Source organism: Theobroma cacao, chromosome 7 (genome assembly GCF_000208745.1).
Source record: "Theobroma cacao cultivar B97-61/B2 chromosome 7, Criollo_cocoa_genome_V2, whole genome shotgun sequence".
Taxonomy (NCBI): Eukaryota; Viridiplantae; Streptophyta; class Magnoliopsida; order Malvales; family Malvaceae; genus Theobroma; species Theobroma cacao.
The window spans coordinates 18,370,202-18,394,149 of record NC_030856.1 but is presented as its reverse complement, the minus strand read 5'-3'; the positions used below and the strand labels follow the sequence as shown (position 1 = coordinate 18,394,149).

At 37.1% G+C, this 23,948-nt stretch overlaps 1 protein-coding gene across 1 annotated transcript in view; it reads right to left on the bottom strand.

Annotated features, from left to right (window-relative positions):
• Window positions 1-2,849, bottom strand: part of LOC108662823 (RNA-directed DNA polymerase homolog) — a 29,270-nt gene extending 26,421 nt beyond the window's left edge. Inside the window, exon 1 of the mRNA XM_018124417.1 lies at window positions 2,265-2,849. Within this exon, the coding sequence (XP_017979906.1) occupies window positions 2,265-2,793 (529 nt within the window). The 5' untranslated portion in view covers window positions 2,794-2,849. The remainder of the gene's footprint in view (window positions 1-2,264) is intronic.

The window sequence follows — 23,948 nt, the reverse complement described above, 5'->3', positions numbered from 1 at the left end:
CTAGTTCGAGGTTAAATCAACTCAAGTGTACCGTTAGGTACAATACCGAGTTTCATCTATTCTGAAGTGCTTTCCTAGCGTAATAACATGCTACTCAGTGCATGTATGTCATGACATGTGTTTATAGGGTTGGGTTTTACAATTCTACCCCCCTTAAAATAAAATTTTGACCTCAAAATTTCACTTACCAAATTTGACAAATAGATGCGGGTATTAGTTCCTCATCTGATGCTCTACTTCCCATGTCATTTCCTCCATTCGAGCACTTTTCCACAACACTTTGACCATTGAAATACTCTTGTTCCTCGGTACTCGATCCTTTCGATCCAAGATACTTATAGGTTGAAAATCGAACTTCAAATCGTCATGCAACTCGATCGGAGGTGCTTCGAGGATGTGAGAAGGATCTGGTACATATTTCTTAAGCATGGAGACATGGAAAACGTTGTGGATCCGATCTAACTCTGGAGTTCTAACCAATAAGCCACTGGTCCAATTCTCTCAATGATTCGGAATGGTCCAATATACCTCGGGTTAAGCTTTCCCCGCTTCACAAATTGAATCACACCTTTACATGGAAAAACCTTTAGAAAAACTCTATCATCGATCTCAAACTCCAAGTCGTTTCTCCGTTTATCTGCATAGTTCTTCTGCCTATTCTGGACTACCTTTAGCCTCTCTCGTATAACCTTGATCTTGTCATTAGTTAGATCAATCAATTCCACACTAACTAACTTTCTTTCACCCACTTCATTCCAACAAAGTGGAGTACGACATTTCCTTCCATATAAAGCTTCGTATGGTGCCATACCAATGCTAGCCTGGAAACTGTTGTTGTAAGCAAATTCCATTAATGGCAAGTGCCTATCCCAACTCCCAAGAAAATCCATGACACAAGCCCTCAACATATCCTCCATAGTCTAGATAGTCCTCTTTGACTGACCATTCGTCTGTGGGTGAAAAGTAGTGCTAAATTTCAATTTGGTTCCGAGAGCTTCTTAAAATTTTGGCCATAATCGAGAAGTGAATCGAGGATCTCTGTCTGACACTATAGAAACGGGAACTCCATGTAGCCTTACAATCTCATCTATATAGAGCTGAGCCAGCTTCTCAATAGAGTATGCACTATGGATAGCTAAAAAGTGAGCGGACTTAGTCAATCGATCTACGATCACCCAGATTGCATCCTTTCCCTTCTGTGTCCGCAGCAATCCCAAACCAAAATCCATAGTTACATGCTCCCATTTCCACTCAGGAATAGGTAAAGACTAAAGTGTACCTGCTGGCCTCTGATGCTCTGCCTTAACTTGCTGACATACGAGACACTTTGCTACGAATTCTGCTATGTCTCGCTTCATACCCGACCACCAATAATTCTCCCTGATAGTTCTATACATCTTGGTGCTTTCGGGATGTAATGCATAGCCAGATGAATGGGCTTCTTCCATGATCACCTGTCTCAACTGGTTTCCCTCAGGAACACAAACTCGATCCCTAAACATCAAGACGTTATCCTCTCCAAATCTGAACTCACTGACTCCCCCATCGGTCAGTTTTTGAATTTCTTTTCTTAACTCATCATCAGACCTCTAAATGTCCTTGATCTGATTAAGTAACGAAGGTCGCACAATAAAGCTTGCCAATAAGGATCCATCATCACCATTTCTCAACTGGACCCCAAGAGATTTCATCTCCAATAATGTTGGAAAATAACAACTCTGAAGTGCGGCTAAAGACGATGAAGACTTAGACTTAAGGCATCAGCTACAACATTCGCCTTTCCCGAATGGTAGTCTATCACCAAGTCATAATCTTTTATCAACTCCAACCATCGCCTTTGCCTCAAATTAAGCTCTTTCTAAGTGAGCAAATATTTTAAACTCTTGTGATCCGTAAATATCCTACAATGCTTACCATACAAGTAATGCCTCCAGATTTTTAAAGCAAACACCACTGCTGCTAACTCTAAATCATGGGTAGGGTAATTTGCTTCATGCTTCTTCAACTGTCAGGAGCATAAGCTATTACTTTCTCATCCTGCATCAACACACACCCTAACCTTAACTTAGATGCATCACTGTACACCACAAATCCCTTACCACTCGCAAAAAGTGTTAAAACGGGAGCGGAGGTTAACCGGTTCTTTAGCTCCTGAAATCGATTCTCACAAACATCATCCCACTCAAACTTAACTCCCTTATGAGTTAAACAAGTCAAAAGAGCTGTTATTAAGGAAAACCTCTGAATAAACCTCCAATAATAACCGGCTAATCCGAGGAAACTATGAATCTTCGTCACTGTCTTAGGTTTTTCCCATTGTAAAATTGTCTCTATCTTCTTGGGATCAACATATATTCCAACTCTCGATACTACGTGTCCCAAGAATACCACTTCTTGTAACCAAAACTCACACTTCAAAAACTTTGCATACAATTGTCTTTCCTGCAAAGTCTGTAATACTATACGTAAGTGGGCAGCATGCTTCTCATTATCTCTCGAGTAAACCAGGATGTCATCAATGAACACAATAACAAACTTGTCCAAGTAAGGGTGGAACACCCTGTTCATGAGATCCATAAAAGCTGCTGGTGTGTTAGTTAACCCGAAAGGCATGACCAAGAACTCATAATGATCGTATCGAGTCCTAAACGCTGTCTTAGGTACATCCTGTTCTTTAATCCTCAACTGATGATACCCAGACCTCAGATCAACCTTAGAAAACACTGTAGCTCCCTGTAATTGATCAAAAATATCATCAATCTTCGGCAACAGATACTTGTTCTTAATGGTCATTCTGTTAAGCTGTCGGTAATTTATACATAACTGAAGTGTACCGTCTTTCTTTTTCACAAATAAAATCGGTGCTCCCCACAGAGATGTACTAGGACGTATAAAACCCTTGTCCACTAACTCTTGCAATTGTACTTTCAACTCCTTCAACTCTGCCAGAACCATTCTATATGGAGGAATAGAGATAGGGGTAGTACCCGAAAGTAAGTCAATGGTGAATTCTAATTCACGATCGGGAGGAAGTCTCGGTAATTCATCAAGAAATACATCTAGGAACTCACTTACTATGGGGACATTCTCTAACTTAGGTTCCTCCCTCGATATATCAATCATGTGAGCCAAGTATGCCGGATATCCCTTTCGCACCAATTTCAAAGCTTTGAGGGCTGACATTACACAAAATGGTAATACTTGACGCTCCCCCGTAAATACAATTTCTGCTCCCTCTAAACTCTAAAGAATCACTTCTTTCTTAAAACAATCCACCTTTGCTCGATGAGTGGACAACTAATCCATACCCAAGATCAAATCAAAGTCTCGTATCTCCAAAGGGATTAAATCACCCATAAATTTTTCTTCCCTAACTTTAATACCACAGTCTCTATAATACGTATTTCTTACTAACCACTCGCCTTGAGGAGTATGCACTATAATCTCTTCCTCTAATGGTGACAGGTTCGTATCTCAGAATGATGCAAATGATATGCTCACGTATGATCTATCAAAGCCTGAATCTATCAAAACATGTGCATCTCTATCAAACACAATCATAGTACTTGTCACTATGCTAGGTCAAACTCGGGCTTCATCATAAGTCACTGAAAAAACCCTGGTCGAAATCTAGGGTTGCGGTTTGGAAGATGGCTGCTCTAGGGTATTACTCCCCATGCCTGACCATATCACTAGGCCCTGTCTGGACTGTGATCCCGAAGTGCCTCTCTGCGGTATACTAGGACGAGTCAGAGGAGTAGAAGTAGCTACTATACCTCGTCTCAACTGAGGACAATCTCTCTTGATATGCCACTGTTGGCTGCATTTAAAACAAGTTACAGGCTTTCAACATGACCCAACATGAAATCCTCCGTAATTACGACATCTGTCCAATCCTCCTGAAGTCCCTCCTTGATTACTCCTCACTAGTCGATCAAATTTAGAAGATCTCAGCTGTGACTGTTGAGATGGAGGTCTAGTGGATGCCACAGACGCTGAGGTAGTACTTCCTGCAGTAGATGTTAAATCTCTACCTATCTTTGAAGATTGACCCAGGAACCTAGGTGGATTCCTTCTCTTTGTGAACTCAACTCGGATTCATCTATTCTCAGTGGTGAGCTTCTCAGCCCGTAAGGCCATCTGCACAACTTCCTTATACGACTCCTTGCCAGTCACTATCATATGCTCTTGTATCTCAATACGAAGTCCCTCGTCAAAGTAGTTTACCTGGTTTTGTTCCAATCTCACCAACTCAGGTACATAAAGCATCAGCGTGTTAAAACGAGTTTCATACTCCTCAATAGTCATGTTCCTTTGTTTCAAACTCAAAAATTCTCTTTTTCTCTTTTTGATGGAAATAGGTGTAGTACTGACCATCGAACTCTTAGAGGAAATCCGTCCAAGTCAGCGGTACAGGAGAGCGAGACTTTACTGAATTCCACCAGGTACAGGCTCTCTTCTCAAGTAATTGTGTAGCCACCTTCAATTTCATCTCATTATCTAATCCCATATCTGTCAGTGTCTCCGATACCTGAATAACCCAATCCCTAGCTACGGTCGCATCCAACTCACCAGTAAACGAGACACAACCTAACTGTCTAGCTTCCCTCAATTTCTTAGAAATGGAGATGTCTGGTGTTTGGGGTGGAATAGGATGTGGTGGTACTAGGGCTGTTATAGGGGAAACAGCGGGTGGAATTGGACTATTCTGAGCTTGGCCCGTAAGAGCAGCGAGAAAAGTCACTAATGCTTGAGCTGCCTCGGGTGTCATGGCAGGTACGCCAGGAGTAGCAGCAGCTGGTGGAAGAGGTACAGGAATATCCGTAGACTTAGTAATATGAACTGCTCTAAAAGAAGACGCAACTGACTCCTCTTCTATGGAATCCGGTCGACTTTGTTTGGGGTGACCTCTTCCCCTACCGGTAGATCTAGTGATAGGTGGTAGCTCACATCGAGGAGGCATAATGATCTACAAAAAGAACAGAATTAGTTTAGATGACTTAAGGCTTATATGCAACTACATGCAACTAACTAATCTTAACTGGGCCACATTGACATTGTAAATTATTTTAAAATAACTTTAAATCCAACAACTTTAAAATCAAAAACTTCTTTCAAAACCATAAACTTTTAAACCGAAAGCTCTGATACTAATAGAATTGTCATGACCCGGAGCCTCCCTCGGGCCCATGACAACCGTCACGAAGTCTTGGTAAACTTTCATTACCCAATATATCCACCGAAACCGCGCAAGGCTTTTGCATCAGTTTTCCACCTCCTTTGTGAGCAATAGTTACTAAATATCGAGTTTTAAGAGAATAGTAACTATTTTAGATCGAAAACAATCAAAAAAAAAAATTTCGCCACACAAGGGTATTTTGGTTATTTTTATCAAAAATTTCGAAACTTGATAAAAATACAACGTATGGTAGAAAATATCCACTGCCGATTTAAAATAAATTTTTGTAATCTAAATCATTCATTTAGAGTGAAAAGTTGGCTAACTAGACTAAATAAAAATATTTGATAATATATTTCATTTTCTTATAAAATAATTTTTATAGAACTGTACATAAATAATTTTTGTAGCGTGAGAACAAAATAAATTCATACATACTATAATTTACAAAGTTATAATGTACAATAATAATTACAATGACAAGTGGCCCTTAAATACACCAAGTGTTGGTGATAGTAACCTACTGTCTGTGAGATAGAGATGTCAACTGGAATCCTCGACAAAATAAGGTATCTACAAGCTACCACAGGCCTGAATTATTTGGAAAGAAGGTGGGTGAGATTTTGCAATCCCAATGAGTAAACAAACATTATCATAAATATCTAAAAGCGAGTAAAATGGGGGCAAGTTCAAACAACAAATCACAAACCATTTCATAATGTTTTCAATCTATTTCTTAAACCATAAAATATTTGTAATTTACCAAAACAGTTGTTAAGGCTTATGTCTTTTATTAAAAACAAGGCTCAAGCCAAAACTAATCCTAGGGGATACCTTGGCCGAGGCATCTAACCGAGTCCACCAAGGTTGTTATGATATTTACATGTGAAACACATTTTTATTTTTAAAACAAGTCGTTCCTTGGCGTTGGCCGAGTTACACATTCGCATGGGGGTTCGACGTGAAGTGAGCTCTAATACTACCCCGGAAGTTACCTTCCTCCCCTCTACAACAGGAGTAACTATGTAACCGGGTTTACCGTGCCCCTCTAATAGACAGTCTACGAAAGCTCGTCACTGTAGTGACTAAACCCACCAATTTTAATAAAATTTCGACAGTATAACGTGGCTTTTATTTATTTACCCAGCCTGCATAATAAAAATAGCTTACATAAATTCCCAATGCAATTTATCAAATATAGCCACCTATACTCATATTTCATAAGCCATTCATAGGAAAATATATATTTCAAAATAATTGTCAGCCTCCAATTACTCAATTTCATAATCAGCACAATATATTTTTATTTGTCACATTTATTTCTAAAACTTCAAAAATCTCGTTTTAATCTCGTTTTCACTTCATAAAATACATAAAGAGCATTTAAAAATAAACTCTAGATAATTTACAATAATAATAACTTTACTCACGATTTGTATAAATTAATTGATTTTTAGGTACCCCGATCACTATTCGTCGGGTATTACTTCCTTGCCTTTACCGGAAGGCTATCCTCCTAAACACATTACAAAATTTACACAATTCACCACATTGATGCTGAATCACTATATAATTGACTTAAATCCTATACTAATGCATGGTATGAAATGCAATAGCCTAAAATGGCTTAAACGCGGTATTAACCTATTTTTAGCACTTTACCCGTTAAATTGCTAACGCGTTCCATTTTAACTCTAAATTGTCCCATTTTCTCTCCAACATTTCTAACCATTAAATATCAGCCAATAACCTTCTAAAATCACCAAAATCAGCTCACTTTCCTTCTTGAAAAATTCGGTCAAAAATGGGACATTAACTCGGTAAATTTTTCACTTTGTTTTTCTATCACATTTAACAATTTTTCATCATTTTCTCTTCATTTCTCTTAGAATAAAAATCAGTTCATCATCATTGTACATCAATGAATATTCATCCAAGGATGGGTATTGTGAAAATTTCATGCTTTCTTGCCCAATTTAATTTCTATACACATTTAACTAACTAAAACTACCAATTTAACTAAAAATCAAAACCTAAAAATTTCAAATTCCTCCACCATGAATTTCGGCCAGCCCTTGGATTCACTTTTTGATCTCTCTCCTCAAGCATGCTAAACGGAAACAAAGGCATAGGAAAGGTAGAAATTTAGCTAAAGTCGAAAAATTTTACCGTTAGACGCGTAAACGGGAGAAAAACGCGATTTCCCCTTTGAATTTTCTAGTTTTCCTTTGTTTTTCTCTTTTCTTCCTTTCCTCTCTATTTTCTATCTTGTTCTTTCCTTATGGCCGGCCAGCACTTAATATGGGGTTTAAATGGGCTGACTTTTCATTAAAAAAATATTAACTCATAAAAAAATGCCATGTGTCACTTTTTCGTCGGTCCGTTTTTAAAATTTCATCCTTTAAACTTCAATTTTTCACCACTTAACATACCATAGTTATTCATACCAAAAATAAATAAATCCTATGATTTTGACAAGTTTTGGGTGGTGAAAATTACGATTTTTACCCCAAAATGACAAAATTACCGTTTTGCCCCCATGTTCTTACAATTGCTGGAATTGAAATTTTTCACTTCCTATCATTAAATTATACTCCAAATAGTTAATCTTGGTCAAAAATTTTACTCCATGATCAAATTATTATCTTAGGTGGTAAAATGACGATTTTGCCCCTAAACATCGAAATTTTTCATTTTACCCCAAATGCACCCTCGAACTCCGAACAATCATTTTTAGTCATTCTTGGACTGCATAATATTAAATTTCATCCTACGATTCCTATTTGAACTAGTTTGAGGTTAAATCAACTCAAGTGTATCGTTAGGTACAATACTGGGTTTCGTCTATTTTGAAGTGCTTTCTTAGCGTAATAACATGCTACTCAGTGCATGTATGTCATGATATGGTGTTTATAGGGTCGGGTTTTACAAGTATCATTTAATCAAACCATGTCACCCTCCTTTTCTCAACATTTGAAGTATAATTCAACGTTCCACTATCCCTATCAAGCATTTTATCTTGATAGTTACTCAAAATAAATTGGAACTTGTGGGGAAGCACATTTCACAATTTTTGCTTTGCGTTTACAATTATGTCGAGACCAGAACCTCATCGGGTCCACAAAACAGTAGGATAATCATTGCCTCAAACCAGTATTTCCAAGTATACTTATGCTTGTATCATATCTTCATACTTATGTGACATGTCATTCACGAGCCCAACTTGACTATATAGCCATTTGCTCTTTGAGCTTTAATGTTTTCTCATTGTGAAAAGTCTTTCGAATGTATCTCATCAGGGTATCCACAAGGTGGATACATGTCCATATGTTACAGTTCAAGGCCTAAAGCAATGAACATAACCTTATCATTGATGTTCTACGTTATATCATATAATACAAAATATAATAAAATAACTATGACAATGAAATTCTAAACTTTCCACCTTTATTTACTAATCATAGCTCCCTTTATGAGCACATACTTTACACTGCTTGATTGTTCACAAGCCACTCATGGCCATCCAATTTCGACCTCTTATAGCAAGTCAAGCTAATATATTCTCTTATGCTTTTCCATACACTTCCAAAACACTTAAACACTTCCTTTAATAGGGTTCCATTGAAAACTTAATCAATCAAAGGCTTATCTTTAAAGCCACTCATAACTTTAATCGTTCATTGTATGCCCAATAACACTTTAGCTCACTGACCCCACTGGACATTATTTTAAAATCTCCCAAGGTGTTTGTGTTCTTAGTTCAGATCATACCATCTAACTTAGTATAATTGCATTAATTATCCTTAAGCTCTTTATGCTCAGCATATCAACATCCATATTTCCCCCTCATTCATGTTATTGACCTTGTTAAGGTATATGTGGCTTTTTAACCTTTCACAATACATTCCACATTTATGCCAAGGCATTCTCAGTCTCATGCCAAGCCTATAGCCATGTAACCATAAATCAAGATAAACTCCCCTATGGGATATCTCCTTCCATATGATGCATGGGGATCACAAGATATACAACTCCAAGTGTATGCCTACATATTGATAACCTCCATATTTTTCATGGTCATAAAAACAACAATTTGCAAAACTAGCTTTCTATCACAAGTTTGCAATCGAAACATTACTCTCAACATATCTCACTTTGGGCATACTTCACTACTAGCATTCACATACCTTTACCATAACATTCAGTGCAAATTGATTAAGCAATGATCTCCAAATTTACTCTTAGATACACATATATCAAATTGTACACCACTTAGTGCTGAGATCTTGACTTTACTCATCAATTCTTAACCAATTACATCCATAAGATAAACAATTCACATAATTTTTTGTATCTTGCCTTTGCAGTCATAAGATCAAAATTTCTTAAGCTTAAGATGCAGAAACTTCCTCTTAGAGCATATCCGAAAATCCACATGTTTTAAGTCCCTTACCTTTGGAGAAGTCACATTCAAGACAAATCATTTACATCATAGGTTGCATATTGAACCAAATATATTTTTAAATTGACCTTCAAAGCAATTCATATATTAATCTTCATATAGAACTCCATATGGCACTTAGACTAAATTTGTCATTTCCATGTCAGTTTATTTCAAACTACTAAATCCATATCTAGTCCTTTAATCCTTTGGCTCCACACTAAGCATAGCAAAATTCAAGTTCATCCTTAGAGTAGATCATTTACTAGCCTTTTACTTCATGACCATACATCAATTATAATAATCTGTGATTTTCACCCTTGAGCTAATTGATGCAATTATAACCATAAACCACAATAATTCAATCCAAGCCTTGGAATCTCGCAATCACTTAGTTGAAATCAAAACCAACTCCATTTAAGCTACTATATACATATTCAACACTTATACGCTTATAAAATATTTCAAAAGGCCACACCATTTCTATAGGGGCATGTCAAGCTCAATTAACACAGTGCACTTACCTTCATGCACATAAACATTGGTTTACATTTTTCCTCGATACTTAAATTTATAAACCTCAAGTGAGTCATAACAATAACTATTCATTCCAGTCAAAATACAGCTCTTATTACCATTATCGTGCATCCTCCCTATATTGACCTCAAATACAATCATAGTCTCCAAAATTTTGATTTTTAATTTTTTTTTAACCATGGGTTCAAATCATAATGCCACAAAATGAATAAACTATTACAGACTTAACAATCTAGCTCCACCTTCCTCCATCCTTAGTCAGACGAATATATCATTATATTGGCTTTTCATTAGGAGCATTTGCTTACAAATCTTTTCAATAATTGTTTGTGTCTCGGGTGGCATCTCAAACCCGAACAATGGCACCACTTATAACCTTTACATAATGTTAGCAAGAGCGTAGGTTGCTAGGAATAGGAGTTCATATAGCCTCTTATTCATGACTTGTGCTGCAGTCACAAACCATAGGCAAGACTCTACATTAACTCCGACAACTTTGTTGACTGACACAAAAATCCCTAGGACTTGACTAAACTTAGAGCTCTGATACCAACTTTGTCACAGCCCAAATACTAGGCCATGATCGGTGCATGGGCCTAATGGGCATAGCCCACAAAGCCCAAGCAAGCCTTTTTATGCAAACCTAATCATCATTCTAAAACCACATATTACAACTCTCAATTATAAATATTTCAATAACATTTTATAGTAACCCAATACTCACATTCGTATTATGTTAAAATAATGTTACTCGTTTACCAGCCTATAATGGCATCAGTAATCAAATATACATATTTGATTTTTCTAACATGAATTTGAGTGGTCTACATTACTTATATGTATACACAAGCATACAACTCTTGACCGTCAGCAGAGTGACCGTGGGTGAGGATACAACGACTGAAATGCCACAATACCAACCAAGAAAGCGAGCATATGTGTGCGACTCAATCTAGGTCCCAACTGCCTTCGAATCTGAAAACATGAGTATAAAACTCAATGAGTGAACATAAGAAGAAAACAAGCAATCAATAGGAAGAATTTGCAAATCATGACGCACTTGTTTCAAAAACAATGCAATTGATTTAATTTCTTACTAAAAACCCTCATTTCAAACTTTGATTAATAACCTCATAGTGTTGAAATAACCCATGATCAATCCATGAAGTTAAATGGGTGAAAATATGTCAACAACTGAATAAGGTAGCATGTAGGATAGAATGTTTCTCGCTGCAGCAAAGTTCATTCTAGCTGCAGCGAGAAATAGTACTAGTTTGCATGTGTTTCAATTTTTTGGTATATCTCTAGCTACAGAAGTTTAATTGACCTTAATTTTCAACCATTAAAAAGCTAAGAGGCAGGGCTACAACTTTGATGTTTACCACTTTTCCCAGTTCAGAAGGGAAGGTGGTCAAAATCTTCATCAAAGTGAACATACTGCACCAGAACCCGAGAGTTTCTCGCTGCAGCGAGATTTATTTTCGCTGCAGCGAGATTTATTTTCGCTGCAGTGAGTTTTCTATTGCCAAAATAGAATGTTTCTTGCTGCAGTGAGAAAGCATTCTCGCTGCAGCGAGAAACAGGGCACCTAAGTGAAAAAGGGGCCTCTTTTACACAAAAATCCATTTGGTGCTGGAATAAAGACTAATTTGCAAGAAAATGGGAATTTCTCAAGATTCATCATGCCAAATTTAACATGCATTATAACCATATACCATTACTCATAAACTTCCTATAACACACATATTTACATATGTCTATATATATATACCCATCATCATCATGCACACCATCCCATCATCATCAGCTCATGTCCACTCCCTACTCACACATGGCTAGGTCATCATCGGTTTATGCGCATTCCCTACTCGCACATAACCAGGTCATCATCGGCTTATGCGCACTCCCTACTAGCACATAGTCGAGTCAATATCATTACACAACAATATATTCATATGAATATATATATCAACATAATGTTGCAGTATATGAACCCATAATAGCCGTATCACAACACAAAGATAATTTATCAAGGGCTTGTTCCTAAGGCACCCATTCTTAAGAAAAGTTTGATAAAATCATTTAATGTCTTGTGCAAGCACATTCACATTTCCAAAAATACTTTGAAATGCAAGTTCACTCGCCGGTCTTGTTGTTTCTTTTGCTTGACTCTAACCTCAACTAATACTCCAAATGGACATGTGAGGCCTTGTTGGAACCTATACACACACAACATCACAACCAATCCAATTTACATTAATATCACTCCAAAAGCTAGTTTCTAATTCAAATTTTACTAGTCATTCCTAATTGGCTTCCAACTATATCAAATGGCTATTCCTTGCACTTCTCTAATCACACTAAAAATGAGTAAACAACTCAACAATAAAACAGCTCATAATCCCAATTACTAGCCATTATCAACAACTTAAAACCAAGCCTAGTTCATCACTCACCTTAAGGTTTCTTTATAGTTGAATTCTCTTCCAATAGCTTCCAAACAAATGTGAAAAATCTCTCTTTCTCTCTCTAAAACCTCTAACTAGTGAGAGAAAGTGCTGAACAAGGACTTTTTGAGGGTTTTAAGTGAGAGAGTGAAAGAGCACAAGGGTTCTAGTCAAAAGGGCACAAAGGTATGAAAATTAGAGCTAGAGAGAGAAAGTTGTGAAAGTTTCATATCAAGCTTCCATGGAGGATGGAAGCAACGTGAGATGGAAGAAGAAGAAGGAGAATAAGTTATTGGAGAATGAAGAAGCTGCTGGAAGAAAAAGATATTTATAGCTCAAGCTTATCCATTCCACTTGAAATTACGAAAATGCCCTTGGCCAATGAGCTTGTTCTTCTCCAATCCTCTGTGAAATCTTTTTACTCTTTTGACACTGAGGCCAAGTCCACAATGGTCTAAATATACTCGAATTTATGAAAACTTAAAAATTTTAACTCGGAGTGCAAAATGGCCATTTTACCCCTATTACAAAAATTATTACCACACCTAGTTTTCTTCGTGTTTTCATCATTATACATCATTTATTTTGTCTTATGCTTATTTAGACCTTAAATATTAGAAAACTTCCTTTTGGGAACTCATTAGAAGAAATGATGAAACTACCCCTAGCTCGGGTTATTACGCCTATGCCTCGTTATAAGCCTATAGGGGTTGAGGTTTCACATTTATATTTGGTGTGTCTCAACTTCTTGCAATCAAAGCATATCAAGTGATCTATTGTTTGCTCCTTTTTAGGCACATCCCTCTTAGTAGGTTTCCTATTTATATAGTTTTGTTTCATGAACCTATTGAACTTTCTAGATAACATAGCCATATCTTTTTTATTTTTTCTCTCACTTTTAGTGCTTCTTTCATCTTCCACAACTAAGGATTTAAAGGTTTAACCATTTTGTTTGACCTCTTCCTTCATAGGTTATTCTCTCTCATTCTCATGTTTAAGTGTCAAATGTTGAGGGAATCCATAAGCTCCCCTAGCTTAAAATAATTTAGTTTTCTAGCCTCTTCTATAGTTGTGACTTTAGGTCTCCAAGATTTTTGTAAGCTATATAAAGGATTTTCTTTACAAGGTGGGCATTGGGAAAGTCTTTCCCTAAAGCCTTTAAACCACCAACAATGTTTGTAAATCTCACAAACATTTCATTTATAGACCCATCTTCTCTCATCCTAAATAGCTCGTAGTCATGTTTAAGTAATCCAATTTTGTATTCCTTGACTTGATTTGAATTAATTTCTTTTCTTTATCATTCCACTCATTTCTAGTCTTAATTAGTAATTTGTCATCTACTTTTTTATATGGGACATGAGGACCATCTAATATAATACTCCAAACATCTAAATCCATAGATTTATAAACATTTCCATTCTCTTTCCCTAATAAAGATAATTACTACCTATAAAGATAAGTGACTTTTGGATTGATTGCCATTAACCAAGTACGATTGTTGTCACCTCCATTTTGTGAATTTGAGCTTCTACCAAAGATCTCTCAAAGTTGATTAGACCTATAAAATTTGAAACCAAGATTTGATGGCAATTGTTAATGTAGAAGTCTCAATGAATAATATATCAACAAGGGGGTGAATTGATATATTAAAAATTTCTTTGAAAACAGAAGTATGAAGATCTAAACTTTTTCACTCCAAAATGTTTCTTAGCTTCAAAAACAATTTTCAACAATAAATCACATAAGCACAAACAATTTATCAAGATAATATTTTTCCTAAATTAAATACTAGCTATGTGAGGTAAAAGGAAAAAACATTTTTCATGTGTAAAACAATAAATCAATATAAATCTATTTTCCTAAGGCAAGCATAAACGATAAATAATAAAGAAAAAAATTAAAGAGAGACACAATAAATTTATAATGGTTTGGCTTTTTTTATGCCTACATCCACTTCCTTAGTAACCAAGGAATTTCAATCCTTTAACAAGAATTCTTACCTTTTAACAATAAACAGTAATCATTATACAATCCACAAAGGGATTCTTCCTTTCTAACGGGAAGTGATAACCTTCACAAATTCACAAAGGATTTATAGTTTTTAACGGGATCAAGCAGTAACATAGTTTTCTTTTTACCTTTGAAAAGCTTTCAAACAAGCCAATACATATAAATTTGGAACTCATCTATCGATAAATGAACACTTATCGATAGATCAAAAGCAAAATGCCTCATTTTGCCTTCTATCTCCTATCTATTGATAGATGTTTGATAACTCTGCTATATAGAGTTATTTTTAACACATTTTTGGGACTCTAGTGGCTAGATCCTTGAGTTCTAAATTGGATTGTAACCTTTTAATATGTTTTTCTAGTGTAAGTTAGATTACGTATTGCATAGTTAAATTAGTTGGTGTTAGTTTAATTTCACTTTATTTTGTCTTAATTTACTTTAAGGATAGTTATTGCTGATTTTTCTCATGGTTTTGTGTAGAATATGATGAGCAAGGTGAAAAAAAGATATGATAGCATAAGTGAGGTGAAAGTGTCACTTGTACATGTTGCAATAATTTGAAGATAACTTAAGCTTCAGATAGCCAATTAATGCAATTTTTGATTCATTGGAAAGCTAAGAGAATGGGATGCAACTTTCAAGTTATCACTTTGCCTAATTTTGTCACAGCCCAAATCCTAGGCCATGGTCGGTGCATGGGCCCAATAGGCATAGCTCACTAGGCCGAAGTAAGCCTCTCTATGCAAACCTGTTCAGTAGTCCACCTATCACTTTTCTTTCTTTAAGATCTCAAACTCATAATTTCTAATAATAGCTCCTTCAAAATTAAATCATGAAAACCAAGTATATACCATTCTCAAAATAGGGTTATCATTGTCAACCCTAAACAACAATATTAATCAAACCAAACATACAGAGTTCACAACAATTCTCATAGTTTACATTAAACCATCACATATAAACATACAACAGAGTCTTAACTACTAGCGGAGTGACTCTGGGTGTGGGTACTGCAATACCTCGTACTTTGATATGGTGGCTAATAAAGCTTATCGGATCCCAATTGAGGTTAATTAGAATGTTTAAAAGCAATGAAAGGTGAAAGGAATAGTTTAGAGAAAAATATTTAGCACGCGAAGAAATAACAATTAACTAGCAATATTTTTATTGAGGATGAATTAACGAGATAAAAAGTGATTTGGAAGTGAATCGGGGTATAACAAGGTGTTTTGGGCGCCAAAGAGACAAGTGAAAAATTTTGGAATAAAATAATATCTTATTAATAAAATAATATTAAAATATTAATATTTTATTCAATGTTAAAATTTTCCATGAAGGAGTATATGGTCAACCTAAGTGGGGAAGAAGACGAATGAGGAAATTTCAAAGAAAAATGGCATTAACGAGGCCTACGCGTCTTTATTAAATAAAGATAGCACGGGTAAATAAATATTTTAAATATTTTGGGGACACTACACTGGAGTACAAACTTTATATTTTGTTTATACATGTATAAAAGAAGATAATAGAAGGAAATTGGAATTTAGAAGAGGATTAGGAGGACTAAATTGAAAAGATGGGAACCTAAGAGAGCAAAATGGTAATTTCCTATCAAGCTTGGTCAAAGCTTCCTTCGAAAGCTTTGACCCTTCATTCTTATCCTTGGCTAATCTTTATCTCTTCAAGATGATTTTTTTTTTATCCATCTTTGTCACGACCCAAATTTCGGGCCATGACTGGCTCATGGCCCAATAGATGTAGCCTACTAAGTCTAAGCAAGCCTACTTATATGACTTGTTTATCATGCCATCAAAAGTTACTAAAGTCATATTTCATAATCTCAATTCGAATAATGATAACCATTACCAATTCGTAGTGGCATTACCCATCAAAATATGCATATATTGTCTACAACATGTATTCTAATAATTTACATAAAGTTTGTCTATCCATATCAAAAAGAAGACTTGAATTCCAGCGAAAAGACCCGAGTGACGTACAACTACTGAATGCCAAGATGCTTATCAAGGAAATGAATCTACAAGGGCACCTCGACCTAGTTATCGGTTGCCTTTTGATCTAAAAACATGAAGTTGAAAACGGTGAGTATAAACTCAGTGAGTGAACATAGGAAGGGAACAAGTAAACGAGAAGGAGTGTTTAAAGAAATCATGATGCATTTATTTTCAAACCATGCAATTTAGTTTCATTCTTATTAAAACTCCTCGTTAAACCCTTAAATGATTAATCACTTGATAGTAATGATTCATACATAACAAAGAATTTGAAGAATGAAAGCTTCAGTTATATACAAGCAAGTCAAATGAAAACGACGGGGTCCTTAACTGGCCGAGGGTTTCTCTCTAAAAAATTCCTCATTTCAAACATAATTAAATAAAGCCCTAAATGTTGGGAGTCCATGATCAACTATGGTGTAAACGAAATGGAAAAATATGGCAAGAATCAGCAAGATAACCTACCGGATAAAAAGTTTCTCGCTGCAGCGAAATTCAAGTGGCCAAAATAGAAAGTTTCTCACTGCAGCAAGAATCCATTCTCACTACAGCTAGTTTCGGGAGCCAAAACAGAAAGTTTCCCACTGCAACGAGATTGAATCTAGCTACAGCGAGAAGCTTCAGCAAATTCTACTCATGCTTTTTAAGTTACCTTGATGCATACGCAATCACCTTCTCATGCTGTATTAATACACACCCTAAACCAACCTGCGATGAATCACAAAATACCATATAAACCCCTGTGCCTTGTAGTAGGCTTAATATTGGAGCTGTGGTGAGACATGCCTTAAGCTTCTTAAAGCTATCCTCACAAGCATCAAACCACTCAAATTTTGTATCTTTACGTGTCAATTTAGTCAGAGGGGCGACTATTTTGGAGAAGTCCTTCACAAAACGACGATAATAGCCAACCAAACCCAAAAACCTTCTAATCTCCGTAATTGATGTTGGTCTTGGCCACTTTTCCACTGCCTCAATTTTCTTTGGATCGACTTGTACCCCATCCTTGGAAACCACATGCCTTAGGAATGCTATGCTTTCAAGCCAGAACTCACACTTGGAAAACTTGGCATACAACTGATGTTCTCTCAAAGTTTGGAGCACTATCTTAAGATGTTGCTCATGCTCCTTTCGGCTCTTCGAGTAAATCAAGATGTCATGAATAAACACCACCACAAGCTTGTCCAAATAGGGCTTAAACACTCGGTTCATCAAATCCATAAAGGTAGTAGGGGCATTCGTGAGCCCAAATGACATCACCATGAACTCATAGTGGCCATATCTTGTTCGGAATGCAGTCTTCGATATATCTTCATTTCGAATCCTTAACTGATGGTACCCAGATCATAAATCTATCTTGGAGAAACATTGTGCTCCTTGTAGTTGATCAAATAAATCATCTATTCTTGGAAAGGGATACTTATTCTTCATCGTCACTTTATTAAGTTGTCGATAGTCAATGCACAGTCTAAGCGACCAATCTTTCTTCTTCACAAATAACACCAGTACTCCCCATGGTAAGATGCTAGAATGGATGAAGCCTTTATCCAACAAATCTTCTAACTGATCCTTAAGCTCCTTAAGCTCCGCAGGTGCCATTCTATATGGGGGTATAGATATAGGTCTAGTGTCGGGAATCAAATTTATGCAAAATTCAACCTCCCACTCAAGAGGCAAACTTGGTAATTCTTCAAGAAATACATCCATAAAGTCCTTCACCACCTACACTTGGCTTATTCTCCAACCTTCGCCTAAGTATCCCTTACCACCGCCAAGTAAACTGAACAACCCTATCTTAGTAACCTTCTAGTAGCCATAACCGATATAAAATTGGTTGGAACATTACTCCTATCCCCTTGAATACTAAATGATGGTTCACTGGGAAAATCAAATCTAACCAATTTGTGATAGCAGTCCACACTTGCATGGCAGGGTGGTAGCCAATCCATCCCCAATATCACGTCAAAGTCTAAGGTGTCTAACACCACTAGATTCACTGAAGTGTCTTTGTCCTTGACTCGAACTACACAGGACTCATATTCCCATTCAGCCACAAATACCTCCTTTAAAGGAGTAAACACTACTAATTGTTCTTCTCTCCTAACACGATCTTTATCCAAATGAGATGCAAAAGATGGAGAGATAAAAGAATGGGTAGCACCAGGATCAAACAATAACCGAGCATTCATATTACAAACAGAAAGAGTACTTGAGACCATTGCATTGGATGTCTGAGCCTCTTGTTTTGTTAAAGTAAACACCCTTGCTTGACCCCTACTAGCGAAACTTTGACGTCTAGACACAGAAGGCCTGCCTTGAGAGGAAGTACCAGCACCTCTACCTCTAGATCCGTTAGCCTCCCGACCTGATGAGGCAACAACTAAAGGAGCAAACGAAGTTGGCTCAGTGGAACCACGAGCAGAATCTTGTGATTGATGAGCCATCGGACAATTTCTCTTAATATGTCTGGGTTGACCACACCCATAACATACTCTCGCAGTACATAAGCATCGTCCACTATGTCGTCTCCCACAAGTATCACAAGGGTGGATAACTTGACTACCTTGTCTAGAATCTTGCTGTCTTCCTCCATTAAAAGTTTTCTGCCCTGATCCAGCATTGACATTAGTGATGTCACTCCCCTTTTGGGGCAATCGTGAGTCCCTTTATGGACCTTGACGGCTAGAAGATGACATCCCACTGCTGAAATCTCTACGACCTTGATAACCCTCTATCTTGGCCCTTTTTGCTTTATCCCTCACAGCCCTACTCTCACTAGTCCTCATTTCAATCCGCTGAGCACAATCCACTACTACAAAGTAAGTATTGAAATCTCGGGATGCCACAGCCCTAAACAATGGCTCTGCTAACCCATCCACAAACCTCTGAATCTTCATCTCCTTAGTGGAAACTAAATAAGGTATATACCAAGCCAGCTGCATAAATTTGATGTTGCATTCTGACACCGTCATACTTGAGGTCTGTACCAAAGCCTCAAACTCCCTAGCTCATGCATTACGTACATTGAGTGGTAAAAATCAATCTAAGAAGGCTGTACTGAACTCACTCCAAGTCAATGGTGCTACATTTGCTGGTCTGCCTCTACATAAGGAGCTATACCACTCTTGTGCCACATCCTCTAATCAGAAGGCTGCTAGCTCAACTGATCGGACACTAGAACATCCAAAAGCTTTACAAATTTTCTCCATTTAATTAAGAAAATCTGGGGCTTCTTCGATGCATTAGACCCTGAAAATGACAAAGGCTTAAGCTTGAGAAAATCAAGAAGAGAAATCTCTAGATGTCCTCTCTCGACCTCATGATGTTGGCGATCGGCCTCTCCTAGGGAGCTAGGGGATTCTTGTACTGTAGGTCTCCCCTCCACTATCCTATATACATCATCCATATGGGTCGCCATCATCTCTACAACCTGGTTGACTCCTAGTAGGCTTGCTGCCAAATTCTCAATGGTAATGCCCCCAGCTGGTTGTCTATCCACATCTCTCGAAGACTGTCCCTCATCTCGTCTACCCACAAGCGTATCGACCCTCACCGGCCTAGTGGCCCCACCACGTCTACCTCGCCTCTTAAGGGTGGATGCTTGTGGCCTATCTATCAGATCATCAGGAGCATCTTGCTCCCCTATCCGTCTTGAGGCAGCTCGTGTCTTAGGCGGCATTCTTACTTAGACAAGAGCAGACACCTATTATTAAACAAATTTTATAATCATACTCAAAGGAAAAAGGTGGTTTCTAAGATAGGGAATCTATGCGATCCCTTGGTTGTAAAATGTACCGCGATTCACACTTCACAACCGAAGTTTCCACATAAAGACCCGACATTCCGCTGGACGAACAAAAAGAAGTCCTAGGACCTAGACAACCTAGGGCTTTGATATCAAGTCTATCATGACCCAAATTCTGGGCCATGACCGGTGCATGGGCCCAATGGACGTAGCCCACTAAGCCTAAACAAGCCTACTTATATGATCTGCTTATCATTCCATCAAAAGTTACTAAAGTCATATTTCATAATCTCAATTCGAATAACGATAACCATTGCCAATTCATAGTGGTATTACCCATCAAAATATGCATATATTGTCTACAACATGTATTCTGATAATTTACATTAGGTTTGTCTATACATATCAAAAAAGAGACTCGAATTCCAACGGAGAGACTCGAGTGACGTACAGCTACTGAATGAGAAGATACCTACCAAGGAAACGAATCTACAAGGGCACCTTGACCTGGTTACGGGTTGCCTCTTGATCTGAAAACATGAAGTTGAAAACGGTGAGTATAAACTTAGTGATTGAACATATGAAGGGAACAAGCAAACGAGAAGGAATGTTTAAAGAAATCATGATGCATTTATTTTCAAACCATGCAATTTAGTTGCATTCTTATTAAAACCCCTTGTTAAACCCTTAAATGATTAATCACTTGATAATAATGATTCCATACATAACAAAAAATTTGAAGAATGAAAGCTTCAATGATATTCAAGCAAGTTAAATGAAAACGATAGGTCTTCAACTGGCCGAGGGTTTCTCTATAAAAAATTCCTCATTTCAAACTTAATTAAATAAACCCTTAAAAGTTGGGAGTCCATGATCAACTATGGTGTAAACGAAATGGAAAAATATGGCAAGAATTAGCAAGATAGCATACTAGATAGAAAGTTTCTCGATGTAGTGAAATTCATTCTCGTTGCAACGAAATTCAAGTGGCCAAAACATAAAGTTTCTCGCTGCAGCGAGAACCAGGTCAGGCAAACCCCTCAAACTTGAGAGTTTCTCGTTGCAGCAAGAAACAGGGCACCAAAGAAAAGTTTCCATTCTCTCAAGAAGAAGGCCATCTTGTTGAAATGACAGAATCAACATGTAAAACTTAAAAAAATTCCCAAATTTCAACATGCCAAATTTTCACATTCATTACAACCATATACCATATTCATGAACTTTTATTTCATAAACATACATATACATATTTACATAGATAACCACCAATACCACCATCGTCTCACCCAGCTTATGTGCATCCCCCCACATCGTGCACATAGCTGGAATCATCGTGTGCATCCTCCCACATCGTGCACAGTTAGTGCCATTTTGTGCATCCCCCCACATCGTGCACACGCACAACATATATATATATATATACCCAACATAATGTAATAGTACATGAATCCATGACAACCACATCTCACAACATAGAGACAATTTATCAAGGGCTTGTTCCCAGGCAATTTTAAAGCAAAAATCGATAAAATTCCTAAATGATTTATTAAAACACGTAAACATTTTTCCCAAAACATTTTGAAATGCAAGTTCACTCACCGGCATTTTGTTGAACCTTTAGTAGACTCTAACTTCCCTAATGGTCCAAATGGGACGGTGGGGCTTTGTTGGAACCTATCATCACATTAGCATCACAATTAAATCAATTCCAATACTTATAAATTCTAAAAGCTATCTCTTAACTAGCTTTCAATTGCCATCTAATTGGCTATCTATTTTCACTATTCTAATCACTCTAAAATTAATGAACAACATCAACTACAAAACACTTGTCACGACCCAAATTCCAGACCATGACCGACGCATGGACCTAATGGACGTAGTCCACTAAGCCCAAGCAAGCCTATTAATCTACCATGTTCATCATTCCATCATAAACTACTAAGTCATATATCATAACTTCGAATCAAAATAATATTAAGCATTGCCACTTCATACCGGCATACCAAACAAGTGTATATACACTGTCTACACATGTATCTTAATAATTCACATTAGGCTCATTTATACACAACAAAAGGAGACTCGATGTCCAGCGGAGAAACTTGACGAATGTATAGCTACTAAATGCTGAAACACCTACCAATAGTCGAGTCTACAAAGGTACCTCGACCTAGTTACCAGCTGCCTCGTAATCTAAAAACATGAAGTTGAAAGCGGTGAGCATAAACTCAATGAGTGAACAAGAAAAGGAACATGCATACCATAAGGAATGTTTAACAAAATCATGATGCATTCATTTTCTCAAAACAAAGCAATTGTTTTGGCTCTTTTAAACCCCTCATGTAAACCCCACATAAGTAAATCACTTTACAAAGATCCATGCTCAACTATGGTACCAAAGAAATGGGAAACATGGCAAAGACCCACAAGTTAGCAAAAATGGACAAAAAGTTTCTGGCTACAGCGAACTTCATTCTCCTTGCAACGAGAATCGAGTCTGGTGAAGGCCCTCAAACCCGAGAGTTTCTCATTGCAGCGAGATTGAATCTTGTTGCAGCGAGGATCAGAACATCAAGGAAAAAGTCTCATTTTCCCTTAAAACAAGCCATTCTGCTAAAATAACAATAGCAACATGTAACACATGTAAACTCCCAAATTTCAACAAATCAAATGCTCACATATTTGCATTTACAACCATATGCCCATCATCATCATGCACACCATCCCATCATCATCATCATGCACACCATCCCATCATCATCATCATACACACCATTCTATCAAAGCACTCATAGGGTGGAAGATCACGAAGCATCTAACCCTATAAGCCCCTAGGAAGAGAGTCATGCTTCACCCCTGTTAACATGCGAGAGTTCCTAGGGACCGAGTTACTACCCTTTGCTCTAATACCAACATTGTCACTAGGGGCGGAAGATAACAAAGCATCCAGCCCCTTCGCTACGGAGGCAATAAATGTTACCCATCATCATCATCCCTAGCTCATGCGCACTCCCTACTTGTAAAGCCCGACCTTATAAAATACTATTCATGACATACATGTGATGATAGCATGATTGCATGCTAGGAGAGTCTCAAAAAATTTACAAAAGTGGGTATTATACCTAGAGGTACAACAAAGTTGATTTAATCCTCGAACTAGATCAAATAGGAATTTTAAGGTGAGATTAAGATCGTCACAGTCCAAGGATGACTCAAAATGGTAATTCAAAGATTGAGGATCAATTTGGAGTCGAATCGAAATTTTCACTATCTAGGGGCAAAATGGTCATTTACCATCTGAGGATAAAATGAGAATTTTAGAAAAGATTTTTTGACCCATTTGACTTATTGGAGTATAATTTGACTTATTGGAGTATGATTTGAGGTTTAGAAGTGAAAAATTTTAATTTTGGTATAATTTGGAGTAAAAGGGTAAAATGGTAATTTTGCCACCCTAGGGGCAAAATTGTAATTTTCCACCATCAAGACATTTTTTCCAACACATGGTCTTCCTTTATCTTCATCTTTGACCCTTGACTAATCATGTGGTGGAGATAAAATGTTT